Raw genomic sequence first — 16,030 nt, 5'->3', positions numbered from 1 at the left:
CGGGGCCTAGGGACCCCAACCAGCGATCCTAGCCCCACTGTGGTAGGCACTGTACAAACACATAGAAAGATTGTAAATTGTTCAGGGCAGGGAGCGTCTGAGGGCTACAGCAACAGGTACAGAACTGGGGAGAGGCGTAGACGTCTGGATAATTCTGGGAGTACGGGAGCGGGTGGGGGGGGGGGAAGGTGATGGCAGCATGAACCCCCTTGTTACAATGCCTGCTTTGCTACTGGAAGATAGATGGTGACTTGCTCCCTGCTGCTGCAGAAGTGACAATTTTTGTTGCCAAAGATTTTACCAGAACCAACTGTAAAAAAGAGGCCCGGAGGTGCCAGAGTGTCCTGTGAGGCCTGGTCATGAGACATACTGGATAAAACTGAGCTGATTGTTCGAGAGCTATTTTTGCAATATGAAATCTGTTTCAGAAACTGGAACTTCAGTTGCTGTTTGTTTCTTGGCAAGCAGAACATTAATGCCTGTGGACATGCTGCCACTCATTTCTGGCAAGCACTAAGTATGTGGCTTATAATCTGCATTCAGACATAATCAGTTTCAAGTTGTTTCTATAGATGCTGAATGTAAAATATTTGGATCAAACAGATTGTATTGCCTTACGTAACTTGTTCTCGTCCATCTATTTAACACAGAATCTCTTCCTTTGCAATTGCAACTGTCAATATGGATATCAGTTGCTGAATGCAAATTGAAATTTACATCTACATATTGTACTTCTGGAGTAAAGCTTCTAAACACAGAGAAACTTAATCAGTGGAACAAATTACTTGTGCATGGCATTCGGACCGGGTGGCGTGCCAATTCTTTCTTTCTTTGTCTGCCCTAAGGAAGGGTTTCATGCAGTCTGGAAATACTTTCCTAGCCAATCCCTCGCTCTCCCTCATTGTCATCTGTATTTGTTGTGTTCTGTGCATTCTGGACCATATGACAGTCTCCTTACGAGGGCAAATGCCCATTGACTTCATTAGAAGTTTGCCCAAGTGAAAACTGACTGAGACCCTGAGGCTATGGCCCTCTTAATTTAATCCTTTGAGCTTTGCTACTACTGACTGCATTCAAAACATTTCCTTTACTTCTGCCTACTTGCTTCCACAGCCCCATCCCCATAGTATCTGAGTACCTCACCATCATTGGTGGATTTATTCTTTCGGTTTTCCAGTAAAACAGAGAAACAATGTTGTCCCCTTTTTACAAATGAGGAACTGCAACCCATAAAGGTTAAATGACTTCCCTGAGGTCTCTCACACACAGTCTGTGGCAAAGCCAGGAATTGAACGCAGCTCTCCTGAATCCCAGTTCATTGCTTTAACCACAAGAACATCCTACAGATGCTGAAAGAATGAACAGATTTTTTATTTTATTTAGAAAATGGACTTTAATTAATTATTGTAATACTGTTTTAGCACCTTCCGGCTCATGAATGACCTCCTGTCAGTATTTATGAAGGTATATCATTCCATTATGCTGCTTGCAGAAATAAAGTTGTGGATCTTGGTGGAGTTCGTTTTTAATTTGTGTGTGCCTGGAAGCTAAGTAAATGCAGGCAAGCAAGCTAATTAAACTTCTAAAAGTATGACACCATTTCCAGTGAACTGTTTCAGAGTTGGTGCACGGACCTTTGTTTTTAGTATAAGCTCCATCGGAAACATTCCTCTTGGATCTGACTCTTTCTGAGTCCCCAAAGCGTAGCGTAACTTAGGCATACCATATTTGTTGCCAAAGCACAGCTTTCGTTGTGGTTTTAAATTTGTCTCTGCAGCAAGGGAGATTTAGGTTGGACATTAGGAAAAAGTTCCTAACTGTCAGGGTGGTTAAACACTGGAATGAATTGCCTAGGGAGGTTGTGGAATCTCCATCTCTGGAGATATTTAAGAGTAGGTTAGATAAAAGTCTATCAGGGATGGTCTAGACAGTATTTGGTCCTGCCATGAGGGCAGGGGACTGGACTCGATGACCTCTCGAGGTCCCTTCCAGTTCTAGAGTCTATGAATCTATGAACGTTTATGAGCTGAAATGATTTTTTATTTTGGCATGTTTTAATTTCAGGGTCACGCTGTAGCCTTTTTATACAATAGGACATACAGAACATCAAAACCTATTAGTTTTACCAGTTGTCAATGTGATTTTTAGCATCATTTATTGATTGAACAACCTTTGGTCTTGTTTTCTAATTATTTGCAGAAATGTAATCATGGAAGGCCTTAAAAATTTACGTAGTGTAAAGCCAGCGGGTGATACCTACATGCACGAAGGATTAAAACTAGTAAGTGTTAATACTCTTATAATTGAAATAAAAGTCTGTTCTCCTATGACTGGAATGCCCTGTTGAAGGAACAACAAAACAATATGCATTTAAAACATTTTGCATGCATTTTTTTTGTTACTGGATCTTATATCCAATAGTCTTTAAAGGCCAAATCCCAAGGCCCTTGCTCAAGCAAAGATTGTTCTGGTAGGAGAAAAAACCCATGTAGGGGCTTGGAAATCCTGTGAGGTTTGCCTTATAGAGTTTCTTTTGTATTGTTTCCTAGAGTCAAGAGGTGGACCTTAGTTTTCCCATATGGAATAAGTAACTAACACTGTATAACAGTTAAAGAATTAAGTATAGTAAATAACCACAGCTTTATAGTGTTGCTATTATTATTACAGAACATTAATAGAGCATCTAAAATTTTCATGTTTGTTTACAAACATAGATAAAGACACAGGCCAAAATATTCCATAGGACTAGTGATTTTAGCTCCCTTAATGTTTGGGTATCCAGTTGGCAGTGTTGTTAACTCTTGTAATTGTATTGAGAGTCTCACAATATTTGATGTTTAATTTAAAGACCCAGGTCCTGAGGACCAGGGAATCCGTGAGAATCTAACTTTTCATCAAAAAGAAAAAGTAAGTTTCTAGCCATCACGGTTGTGGGGAAAAGATTGACACTGTGACCTAAAGGGCTGAAAAATTAGAACACAAATAAAAAGAACCCCAAATTTATTGTTTAAAAAAAACCTTATTCTTTTAAATCTGATTTCATTATATTTTGGAGCCTGTCTAATGATTTTTGAAGGTTTGGGGTTTGCAGTATTGAAAGTGAGACCCCTTAAAGGGACATGATCATCAGAAATTGCAGAGTATGAAAATCATGCTGCTTTAAATGTGTGTCTGTTTGAGGACCCAAACACTGGGGCTCTTAAAGTCACTAGTAACTTTGGAAAATGTTGGTCATGGTCCTTAGCCTAAACAAGTTACAGTCCAAGGCCGTGATCCAACTCCGGTGTAAATTAATGAAAGGATGATAGGTAAAGGGGAGACGGGGGATTGATTAAAGAGGTGAGTTCTAGGGATGGATTTGATCATTCAGTCTTATTTGGATTATTTCAGAGGGCCGCATTCATTTAGTAGAAGCGCTTTGGTTATGAGTTCGGGTATGACTGCAAACTGGATAATTATTGTTCATTTTCAGGCAAATCAACAAATTGAGGGTGCAGGAGGCTCAAAGTTCTCCAGTATAATAATTGCTTTGACAGATGGTAAATTGGATGGTCAGATCCCCTTGTATGCAGAAAAAGAGGTGAGTACTGAACTGCAACTGTCTGTCCCATTCGGCTGTGTTTTTGTGTGTGTATAGCCTGGTGTGTAAATAGTGTATTTCTTTCTTCATTCTATTTTGGAACAGGCAAATAAGGCCAGAAGTTTAGGGGCTAGAGTTTACTGTGTTGGGGTCCTTGATTTTAAACAAGAACAAGTAAGTGCATTGTTGTTATTACTAATTTAATGTCATAATTCAAGTTTTTATAAGGCAGCCATCACTGTGGTAGATGAATGTACTTTACTTATGTTGGAACTGTGCAATATCTTCTCCAGAGCAGGAAGTAGATACTTAGACATTTGCTTATTAATAGAAGTAAAAAGAATGAGTGGATGCCACTGTTCTATTAGAGAAAAGATCTCTCAGAAATTAATTACACTTATTGATAGCTGCCTGGACCAGATAGTTTAGGTAAACTTTCCATTCAAATGTTAACCAGTTCGGACCACAGCTTCCATGAGTACAGTGGCTATAGATAAGCTTTGAGTTGACAGGGGACAATAGTCTTTGTTTTGGAAAACAAAAGAAAGACTATTGTTTTTTAAGGCCTTGTGCTCATATAAGCTGATCCTTTGCAGAATTAGCACTATAGAGCAGATGTAAATGGAGTAGGAAGACTTGGACTTTAAATGGAAAAGTGTACAGAAGGAACCTTAAACAAAGGGTATGTGGGAAAGACTTTGTAAAGTAAGATGAAGCAAACGGGGAAGAAGAATGTTTGCACCATTTCTCTCTCTCTCTCTGGTTTAGTGCTGATTTTTAACTCCACTCCAAGAAGAGAAGTAAAATGATTGTCTGAAATGGTCTGTATTTAGGGATCCCCTTACTCTGGTTTTCTTTGAATTTGAGTGGTTACCATACAGTGGGATTAGCTGCATGTCATGTTGCAGCAATTACTCCTGCTCAGAAAAAACATAACTGCTCTCTTTAACTCTGGGCCAGAACGTCCATGGGATCTAGGATTTTCATTCTCCTGCTGAATGATAGAGCCTGTTGCTTTTAGACCGACATTTATATTTTCAGGCTGAAAAATATTGTGCAACGTGTTTGGTCTGCCAAGTTATTTGTGTTTGTTTTCCAAAGCTTGAAAAAATTGCTGATACAAAAGAACAAGTCTTCCCTGTCACTGGAGGATTCCAAGCACTTAAAGGAATAATTAATTCTGTGAGTATTATTGAACACACATTCTCAGAACTTTTGATGGATTTTTTCAAGGCAATTTCTTGATTTCTGTGGATGCTTGGTTTTTGCCAGGAAGGCAATTGCATTATAATTAGCTAGGTGTAGCTGGTTGCATCCTGAGAGGTGCAGAGAGCCCTCCATTTCCATTGATTTCATTGAGCCGAATTAGGCCCTAAATTCAAAGTTCCCAGTCACTGGTATCTACAATACACTTACCCTTCTTACCTTAGTGACGCATTTCCATACGTTGCTATTGCCTGCCATCCACTGAATTGCATGTGGTCTGGCTCAGTATAGAGTTAGCAAAATGCAAGCGTAGGTGAGTTTTCCTAAATCAAGGGGATGAGGTGGAAACTTTTACAGTTAAGAGCTTAGCCTGGTGACGTGGTACAGCTACTCAAAACAGTTTGAGAACAACTGGTTTTAAAGTATTCCATAAGCTAGTTATGGTACTAACCAGAAATTAGTAAGAATATGGAAGTATTCTGGAAGCATCACTTTGGCCTCTGCTTTTACCCACTTTTTTTCCCCCTGTAAGAACACAGTCTTTTAGTTTGGTTTGTTACTCCTGCATTTATGCATTTCACCGTTAATGAGTGTGGGTAAACAAACTGATTTGCAGTGATTTGTTTGAAAGGGACACGAAGGGATGAAGGCAAGAGACGTGGTTCATGATTTTGATGTGGCCAGTGGGGAGGCTATATTTGAGTTGGTTCGGTCAAGTAGGCATCTTCCAGTTGTATGGGCCGTAACTTATGTGTTTGCTTTTAGAGGAAATTCTTGGTAGTTTGGATAGTTGTCAGAGCACCAGTGCCTTAAAAGATGATGGTGGTGGTGGTTGTTGTTAATGATTTGTGTTGTGGTAGGTGCATAGGAGCTCTGGCCATGGACCAGGACTGCACTGTGCTGGGTGCTGTGCAAACCGAGAACAAAAAGGCTGTCCCTGAGTTTGCTATTGGAGTATAAGGCAAAAGACAACAGATGGATGCAGATAGACAGAGGAGTAGAAGGAAACAATGCGACTGTTGGTCAGCGTGATAGGCAGTGATCTCAAGCTGGTTTAAGCTCCATATGTTGGTCAATACAGCTTTTATTCATAAAGGAAAATAGTGCAAACTGAATGTCAAATGTAAGGCTCTAAATATACTAATGAATGAAGCTCTCTTCCCAGACAGACCCCACTGCTGTCCCCCCCTCCATGCTTTTTTTTTTTTAAACAAAGGACACTACTTATAACTAAGTTATGAAATCGTGAACTTTTCCATTGAATAATTTGTTTTTTTCTCTAGAAGTTACTGGTGTAGATTAAACTATTTTTTCTTCTCTTTGCTGATATATTGTTTCACAAGATTCCTTGTCCAGTCTAAAGAGATGCAATCAATCTGTTCAGGCTCTTACATCATGTCCCTTAAGAGATAGTAAATCCACGTGGCAAATGCTAGGGAGTGCCTGTTTGTCATTATTTTGAAGACTTGAAGGGCCAGTTCCTCTGCCAGTGACTCCAACTTGAAGGATTTAAATGCTTTGAGAAGCAATCTGAAAAATCCATTGGCATCCGTTTTCCCCCCTGGAAAATGTTATCCATGTGGAAGCTGGACAGTGGGGCACTGTCAGTATCACTTGCTCATTTCTAGGGCAGTGATTGAAACGTCCATCAATTGGTAATGGGTCTTTGGCTAACTTTTTCCACCACAGGGAAAGACTGTGGGGACGGTAGTGGGGAAAGGCTCTGACAGAGAGGCAGCGGGGAAGGGAAAGGCTGGGGGCAGCTGCTGGGGCCTTTCACTGCCACAGCCTTTCACTGATGCACGTAGCCACCACTTGCCTTTCATTGTGGTGTGTAGCTACATATACTCCCCATTCTGCCACCAGTAGTGTGCAGTGCAACATAGACATAACTTTAGAAAAATTCTAGCCCAAATCCTGACGTTCTTTTTTAGTTTTCACTTGCTCCAATTCCCAACGAAGTCAGTAAGGATTTACCCATCTGTGTATTGTGCCACATTTCTTTTGAATAATATCCCCATATAGAGTATTTGAACAATTGATTTTATTTATGCATGCTTCTGTGCGGTGATAACTCACATGAAGTTCTGTAAGCTTTTCTGGCATTGTTAATATCCAGCTTTACAAAATATCAAATGAACAAAGTTGTCAGAGTAAATAAATCTACGCAGAAAGTCTAGTAGCTTAAAAGAAAAATGCTGAAGGCGAGTTGGTTACCCTATCAGGAATGGTGGACTGATTTAGTTTGGCTGATAATTATGTGGAAGTATGGCTTCATGAGCAAACAGAATAAATACAGTGGCAATGTGAGATTTAAGAGTTTAGGAGCGCACAGTTGCTTTCACAGTGTGATATTTTGGTACCATATGAGGAGCTCAAATCTTTTCTAATGGATGGGATTTAATTAACATATTACTTCTCTATTAAAGCACCATTCAGGAATGGCCATTTAGAGTGTGATAACCACATCAATGTTCTAGGGACCAGTGTCGGAAGCTGCTGAGCACCTCTTGTGAGGCACTGACCATCTTGAACACCTGTGGTCTTTGTTGGGAGTTAAAGGATGGTGAGCACATTTCAAGGAGCTGGCCAGTACATTGGAGGATCCATGTCCTGATTCGGGATGCGTTTAACTTAACACTTCAATGGGACTTTAGCATGTGCTTGAGGAGTAGTCCGGGTCCTTAAAAAAATAACCCCAAGCTGAGATTTTCAAAGTTGCCTAGGAGATCCTGGTGCCCAGTTTCCATTAATATGAATAGGAATTGAGTATCCAAATCCCTTAGATGCAGCTTCGAAAATCTCAACCACAAGTATAACTGTTCTTCATGAAGTCGCACAAGAATCAAGCTTGTTCTAAAAAAAGTTGTATTGGAAACAGTCCCTATTTATACACATCTGGAAGTTTTACAGCTTTAGCTCTATTTTCTTAATGGTTTCAATTGATTCTGAAATGAACATTGTTGTGGAAGCATTCTACTGAGAAGAAGCAGCAGGCTCTAGTGATTAAAGCACAGAGCTGGGAGCCAGATGCGGCCTACATTTTAATCTCTTTCCCTCCCCCCCAAATCCTAGTCTTCCTAACGAAGCTCTTGTGTTGGAGCTCCACAGGGTTGCGGTTCTTCAGGCTTATGGGGTGAGCAGGGGAGCAGGCGCTCACTGAGATGTCCTCCGTGGTTGAGCCTCTGTTATTCCAGTACCCAGTTGTAAATCATATCGGTTTGAAAACGGAATTCACTTTGCTAGGACCAACTTCCCTGCTGCTGTTGTACTGACTGGAGACTCCACCCCATTGCTGTACTGCTCTTCCAGTGGGGATAGGTGACAAGGATCTCAAAGGAAGGAGGCAGCAGTCCTTGGACATCTTGGCCTGCATGGGAGTGGGTCTCTCCCTGCTGCTTGTTCCTCAGGGTCCACATGATTGGGAGGCTGCACTCCAAATCTTAAATCAATCTGACCTGATCTAGACTTTTCTCCAGCTTGCAGAAAAGTTCACATTTTGAGTTTCGCCTGCGTTTGTGGGATGTTCCATTACGGACACTGCGCACGGTTGAGCATGTGGTCTTGAGATCTAAATTGCTTGAATAAACCTGGTTCTGAAAAACAAAATAAACAAAAGGGTCCTGATTCTATCTTCACATGTGCATGCAGAACTCCCACGGATTTTGATGCAGTGAGTGGAAGTTGCATGGCTGTTTCTGAGTGCAGAATTGGAACAGAGTACGCCTTTAAAAGTAACATTCGTTTTAAAATATGGATTTCTCTTTAGTAACTTCATTAAAGTATGTGACCAGCTATAATTAGACATCACTTAGCTTTCATATTATGAGTTGACAGTGCATAATGTGGGAAGTAAAATATGCTCTCATGTTTAAAACAACCCCAAACACTTATCAGATAAGGCTACAGGAACTTGATGCTTAACAGACACTAACAGGGAAACAGCTTAAAAAAAACCCCTCTGTCTGAACATTTTTCTGCTGTAATAGGTTGTACCTAAGGTTATTATAACTGAAGGAGATTAGAGAGAGAAATATTTGTCTCTGTTGTTTTAATTGATTATTTTGTGTATAGTCAATTTTACGGTTTCCCCTGTAGAGTAAGTTCAGGGCTTTCATACAGGAAGGAGGGAGAGAAAAACACCGTTTTAAAAACAGTCCAATTTGATTGTCAAACCCATATAAATTATTTACGAATATAAACAACTTTTAACCAAATCTTTTAAAACTGAATAGATTCCAAATGGACTGGGTCCATTTAGCATGGGATGAAACCCACTCCCATGAAGAGAAAATTGTAGCTTTCTCAGAAAACACAAAAATTAGGCTGAAAATGCAAAATTAAGATTACAAAATAGATATGAAATCCAAAGTGCGTCACCTAGCATGGAGCGGCATCATGCCGGGGGCCAGAATGGTAATAGTCTGTCTATACACTGCTCTAGCGGAGCTGTGCCTTCAGTCTCGCCGTCAGGTGTGCACACCTCACTACTGAAAGGATATTGACAAATTGGAAGAAGTTTAGCAAAGAGCAACAACCGTGATTGGGGGTGGGAGGGGCTGGAGGGAGTGTTACTAATAGAGTGAAATAATGCGGGCCAGATTCTCAGACCCTTACTCTCATTGGGTGGGATTTTACTCGGCCAGTGGTCCCTTGAAATTAGTGGGGCTGTGTGTTGGGTAGTAGGTAACTCTGTATGTGCCACACTATCAGCATCTGGTCCTGTGAGCACTTCTTGACTAAGTGGTGACTTGGAGAAGATGGGGCATCATAATAGTTTAAGACCAGAGTTGGAGAGGAATTATTTAGGGTGATAAAAGGGGCATAACCAGGAGTCCTAGAACTAAATTAAGGACCACATACCCAGGTGGAGTAGGTGGTTTTTTTTTTGGTTTTTTTTTAATGGATGAATCAAACAACATTAGTGTTGAGTTTTTGTTTTTGAATCAGTAACAATGGAAAAAGGCATAAGAATAGATCTTCTGCCTGGACTGGTAAAATTTCCTTGCAATTTTCAAGGCTCATATATACAGATACACACAATACTATATTTAAAGCATCTTTGTTATAATTTTAAACATATGAATGCTCCCTGAGGCAGAGATCTTGTTTGCCAACTTTCTTGTTGGAGCAAAATTTTATAGGCAAGTTATAATCCTCTGAAAAACTGAGTTCATAATGGACATGCTGACAGCCCTTAGCTAAAGTGGTGTTAGCCGGCACTGCTATAAAAGCTTATGGCTTAATTGTAGAAGCTCTTTCCGGTAAAACTCTCATTTATTATGGGGATAAAGCCTGATCTGACTGCGACGATCAGTCAATAAAACCCCCCCTCTATAATTCACATTCACTTGAATAGCAGAAAAGGATATCTAATTAATGCTTTTTCTTTCAGTCAAGCTCTTCCTCATCTTGTATCAATACATGGTTGTGTAACAATACATTTTTACCATTAAATTATAAGATAGATAAGTGAGAGGATCTGAAGGAAAACAGCTGTGTAAAATACTGCTTGAGTAGCCAAATTATATAATGCCTCTAAATATGTGCCTTGAACACTTCTTTCCTTACACATATCCATAGTTGTTGTTTTTATTATTACAGTAGAACCTAGAAGTGCCAGTCAAGCTCGGGGCCCCCATTGGCACGGTATTGAACTCACAGTGAGAGTTCCTGTCCCAAAGATTTTACAGTCTAGATAGACAAAGGATGGGAGGAGAAACAGAGGCACAGAGAGGTGTGGTTAGTGCTCAAAGATAGACATCATCAGTGGCAGAGATAGAAATAGAACTCAGGTATCCTGGCTCCCAATTCTTAAGTCTTGTGTACCATGGAGACATTTGCCATTTCAAGAACAACTCACCCCTAGAGCACTTGTAAAACACCTCACGTTCGTGTACAAAAGTGTTCCCACGAGTTCCAAGGACCATTTTGACCAGACTTGCTTTCAGCCGGACTAAGAACTGTTTTCATCTAAACCATTTCAATCTGAACTGTTTCGGTGACAACGTAATTGTAGATTAGTGAATTTCCACTGTTGTCCCACAGTCACGTTGCCAGATCTGCCCAGAATCAGCTGATGTGGGAGGATGTGCTATGATCTTTAGGATGGGTAGCCTGTGAACATTTCAGCTGAAAATGAATGGTTTAGCATGGCCTTGGTGGATACACTAGTAGTGTTAAACTGAATCCGTATGGCTAGTGTGAATGCATTGAACCATTTGTATATAAATGGTTTCTAATCCAACTGGTTCAGTTATATGCAGTTCAGTTCTGTAGTACAGACACAGTGATTAGAGACAAGGTTGTTTCAAGGTAGTTGTCACTTGAGACCAAAGCCATCTCACCCCAATACAGGTGAAAAGCTGGTGCCCTTACTAACCTGTCCACCTACCTCCTGACTCCAGCATTTATTTAAATAATTGCCCTGTTTTTCCTGCCTCCCTTGGTTGCAGAAAATTAGAAAGCACAAGTTTCGAAAGAGGTCAGTGAAGTGCATGCCACTAAGGATACCCTTCACGTTTCATAGCCCTGCAACATTTTTTCAAGAGCAAAATCAACTTAAAGAAACAGCTGATTACCAATTACAAATCTTCCTAATTGGAACATTTCCTGTAGGAGGAAAATATGCTTGGTTTCTGTACTGGGAAGCCAGGAAGCGAGCAATTAAATGTTTAAACTTTAAGGGGGAGGGTGAAGAAAGAAAAGCAACAAGTTGTCATTAAAAAAATTACTCCTATTAGATCAGTCTCCTCCTTAATCCACATGGATGGCCTAATACTCTAGCTGCACTTGGTGCAAGCTTTAGCGCTAACATTGTGCTATGATTTTCCGTGTGATTGAGATGACGAGTAGATAGTTTTGGGAATTATTGCATGTAGTTGTTAAAGAGACTCAATGGCCCGGAATAGAATGTTTTCTGCTCTACCCTTCAGGATTGTACAGCCCTTAATTTGACATTCTCTGACATATTACAAATCATATAATGTTCTCCTCTAGAACACTGAGCTTGATAAGCCGGCAACGTAACTGCCAAGGTTCCAGGTTTTTTTTTTTTTTTTTTTGTGTGTATGCTCATTGTGTGCCTTATGATTTGGATTTGACTTGTCAGATATCCCTAAACTGTTCTCAGTTACATTACATAACGGATACTGTAAACTCTTTAAACAAAATGAAGCCTTCAGAAGTGCAGCTGAAGTATAGTTAGCGTTTCCTTAGTGATGAGTTGTTTTTTAAGGTTAGACTTTCCTTAACAATGTTTTTTAAGTTCCCTTCTGCTATTGAAGCTAACAATTTGTCATGGCCTTTGTAATTAATGTTTCATAAGCAAGGTTGTTTTTTTTTAATTTGAGGGGAAAGACTGATTGTGTTAAAATATGCATCCCTTATGACCTGCTGTTTCATAATCTGTATCTAGTTTACTAAGTAATTGCAAAATGAGGCATTGCTTCGACACTGTATAATTAGAGTGACCTCACTAATATTATGATATTACATCACTGGTTGTTTTATGCAGTCCATATGTTCCATGTATTTTCATTTTTTTCATTTAGGTGGGGGAGGGGATGGTAGCCCTTCCTCCCCCCACCCCCTTTTAAAACTTCTTCCTGGTTTACACGCTACGCTAATGTAACCTCAGGAAATAGCTGTAATTGTATTTGGTGCCCTTGGAGAGTACAGATGTTTGGCAGAAGATAAAAAGTAGGTCCCACAATGTTTGTGACTTTTGCTGTTGCTTTTCTACAGCGTCACTTGAGTGCAATGTCAAAATGGTGTTTCACCATGAATACCCTTGATAAGTTTCAAATTAATTTGGATTGAGTGTCTAACATTTAGTGTAGCGTGGCCATGTTGCCTGATTGCTTTCCACACCATGTTTGCACAGTGGGTAATAAGTGGCAAAGACACATGCCTGGGCAAAAATGGGAGATGCCGGGGCTTGTTTTAGCATTATGCTGACATCTGAGCATTGACTATCTCACAGAATTTCATCTTGCCCGGGCTGCACTGCTCTGTCTGGCTCATGCATTTTTAAAAAGGATTTTTTACTAGAGCTAAATTCGAAGCGCTCGGCTCTTGGCTTTGCAAAATGCTACACTGAAGAACCAGGTCAGATCTTTGGAGTCAGATCTTTTGTTTTCAAGTGATTAACAATTGTTTGGAGTGGGGAAGAGCCCAGCCTGGCCAGAAACAAGATCTGCTGTAAAACTTAAGGCACATACGTACACTTACAGGTCCGAAGTGTGAATGTGTACGGTGGACCGTGGTAAATTAAGTCACGTAATCCACTGTACTCATTTACTCTTATGATCTACAATGAATTTTTATCTTTGAAGCCAAATTTGGCCATGGCAAGAGAGGGTCTAACTCCCGTTAAAGTCGAGAAAGCAAAGAAATTTAGAATTAAACGTTTATCTTCCCTTTGGAGTTCTAGGGATAAATTTAGAGGTGCACCTGCCTATACCAGGGCTGAATTCAGCACTAGGGCCCTGATCCTGTGAAGACGTATGCACTTGCTTAACTTTACACATCGTGAGTAGTCCATAAGGCTCAGTGGATTCAGAGCCAAAGTCTCCATAGGTGAAAGGCTAGTCTATTAACCCATTGCTGGATGTTGCACCTCTTCCCCCTTAGATTTAATTCTCTGTTCTTTTCACCACCTTATAATGGTGAAAATATTATTTCAACTAAGCTGAAAAAAGTCCGCCAGTGAGGCATTCTGTGACTCACGTGAAAGCCACGTGGACACCTGGGTTAGACATAGTCCCAGTTCAGCTGGTCAGTGAGAATGAGGCTGAACCATTTTAGAACCTGGATTAAGCACATTTGTAAACTTGGTTCGAACATAGTTTGGCTCAACCCAGTCTGGCTTGTCAGACGCTGTGCGGGAAAACAGTGTAGCTGGAAATGAATTTAACCCGCGCTAATTTTGTATAGTTGGGATGAAGCTCAGAGGATTTGGGTTTAACAGCCTTACTCTTGCCTGATGTTTCAACATGGGACGAGACGCTGAGAGAGACTTGCAGCTGTTAAACATGACATTTTTGGATTGCGGGGCAGGTTCTTGCGACAGCGTGGCGGCTCTGTGCTGCACTGCTGGAAAAATCAGGCAGGTCATTGAATCAATGTAAAGGTAATAGGTGGAGATATACCAATCTCCTAGAACTGGAAGGGACCTTGAAAGGTCATTGAGTCCAGCCCCCTGCCTTCACTAGCAGGACCAATTTTTGCCCCAGATCCCTAAGTGGCCCCCTCAAGGATTGAACTCACAACCCTGGGTTTAGCAGGCCAATGCTCAAACCACTGAGCTACCCCTCCCCCTGCCATTGGAGGGTCACCCTCAAGTAGTAGGGATGCTCCAGTGTTCTAGAATCAACACAGTGACTCGGAGGCCAACCTCCTCTAGGCTGCCAGTGTAGGGGGCATGGTTGGAGGGAAGGAGGTGCACTAAGGCTGCTCTGGCTGTCATTTCAGTCTGTTGGGAGCTGATGTAGCTTGAAGCAGCCTTCAGACTTGTGCCCTGCGCCCAGTGCTTGCAGCGGAATGCCAAGGTTCACTTTTGTGCCACCTTTGCCTTGGTTGTAGCCATGTATCCTGGCCCCTTCCCCGCCCATGTTTTATTCTCTCCTTTATAGATATTTTCTCTGTTACGAGGCTGTGCGATGTCCCTTGAAACATGTTATCGTGGAGTCAATCAACAGACACATCATTTTGTACTTTGTGCAATGTGGGCTCAGGACGGGAAGCTAGGAAGAGGGGTCCAGTTTCAATTCTAAATTTCTTGGCTTTTGTGCAAATGCCATACTATGGACATGACCCAAGCACTTCTCATAGTTTAGTTTGGTTTGTATTTTGTCATGGTTCATGGCGCTGCTTTCAGTATGGACCCACTAATACTCAGCTGTGATTTGCTCGCTGTTCGTGGTCATAGCATTCCTACAGAACATCATAACCTCTGCTTTAGTGGGTTGGAATTTTCGTATATTGGTCACTCTTGGGAATAGTGTACATTGGTAGAATGGCATTTACCGTATTCCTTGTGCTTTTTTGTTTGGGCTCAGAATTGTGCAGGGTATGTTTTGCAGTGAACGTACACAAGAGTGGCTATCAGGGCATGGTGGGCAGCACTCCAGGCTCCCGAAGCTGCAAGTGCAGTGAACAGGAGTTAATAGTACCGTAAATATGTTTTTTGCACACGGATTGCTGGGCATGACTTTAGTGAAAGTTATTCTACTGCAATGTCAACATAACTTTCACATGCCTGTTTAGGTTATTTGTAACAAGTGGTCATTTTTTTTTCTTTCAAAAATTGATTGTGAATGTACAGCAGGAATATAATTGTACTGAAGGTGCATTAGTTATGTTGTTGTACACACAGTTTCGCCTATCAAGCTGTTGGCTTCCTGGGAAAACAGTAATGGCCAGTCTCCCTGGGGAACTGCTTCCATTTTCCAATGAGTAATAATAAAGACAAATGGAGGTGTATATTAGAAATAAATCTGTAGTGAATAACATCCACCCACCAGGAATCTTGAAAAGCTTACATTGTTCAAAATATTGATGTGCTGAGTGTGACTAAAATCTCTCCGAGCTATTCCTCCAATAATTTCTGGTACGCTAATCTCTTAATTTAGGGAAACAAATCTCTTGTATGCGCGTCCCATTTATTGTTTTCATAACATTAAATAGACTTGAAAATTGATATGGTTGCTCTGAAAAGAATCCAGCTGTGCTTGATGACCTGCCCAGAATCCTGAACTCAGTGTGTAGTTTTATGGGAGGAACAGATGCCAGGAGATTTATGATTTATGGTGCTAGCTGCTGCCAAAACTTTTGAACTGCAGACTTGGGCTAAGCAAAATCAAATGATGCCGTGAAATGAATTGACACTTAACATATTTTGTTAATTGTCAATGTACAGTTATGTTGATCACAAGTTGTTGCTAGTGTACTGTTTTCTTAAGGGCCCCTGAATGTGAAATGTGTTGAAACAGTGACAGGAAAAGATATTTTTAGCAGGGTGTGTGTAATACCATGCAGTACAATAACATTCTGTAGCACCTTTCATAAGAATTGTACCTGAAATACTTCGCAACTTTACTGCAAACTATATAATTGCTCTGTTACACGTATAACAGCAGCAGAGGGAGAGAACATTAAGAGGAACTAGCAAAGGGGAAAATAGTTGTTTAGCTAGGATTTGAAAAGAGAGAAGCCTCAGTTCTCATATCACTTACACCAATA

At 40.7% G+C, this 16,030-nt stretch overlaps 1 protein-coding gene across 4 annotated transcripts in view; it reads left to right on the top strand.

Annotated features, from left to right (window-relative positions):
- ANTXR2 (ANTXR cell adhesion molecule 2) overlaps positions 1–16,030 on the top strand; it is a 195,318-nt gene that overhangs the window by 40,775 nt on the left and 138,513 nt on the right. For all 4 annotated transcript variants that reach the window (XM_045018805.1, XM_045018803.1, XM_045018802.1 and 1 more), the window contains exons 4-7: positions 2,200–2,281; positions 3,473–3,580; positions 3,686–3,754; positions 4,682–4,762. In XM_045018805.1, coding sequence (XP_044874740.1) covers positions 2,200–2,281; positions 3,473–3,580; positions 3,686–3,754; positions 4,682–4,762 — 340 coding nt within the window. The remainder of the gene's footprint in view (positions 1–2,199; positions 2,282–3,472; positions 3,581–3,685; positions 3,755–4,681; positions 4,763–16,030) is intronic.

Source organism: Mauremys mutica, chromosome 5 (assembly GCF_020497125.1).
Source record: "Mauremys mutica isolate MM-2020 ecotype Southern chromosome 5, ASM2049712v1, whole genome shotgun sequence".
NCBI lineage: Eukaryota > Metazoa > Chordata > Testudines > Geoemydidae > Mauremys > Mauremys mutica.
This window is presented reverse-complemented; position numbering and strand designations above follow the sequence as displayed.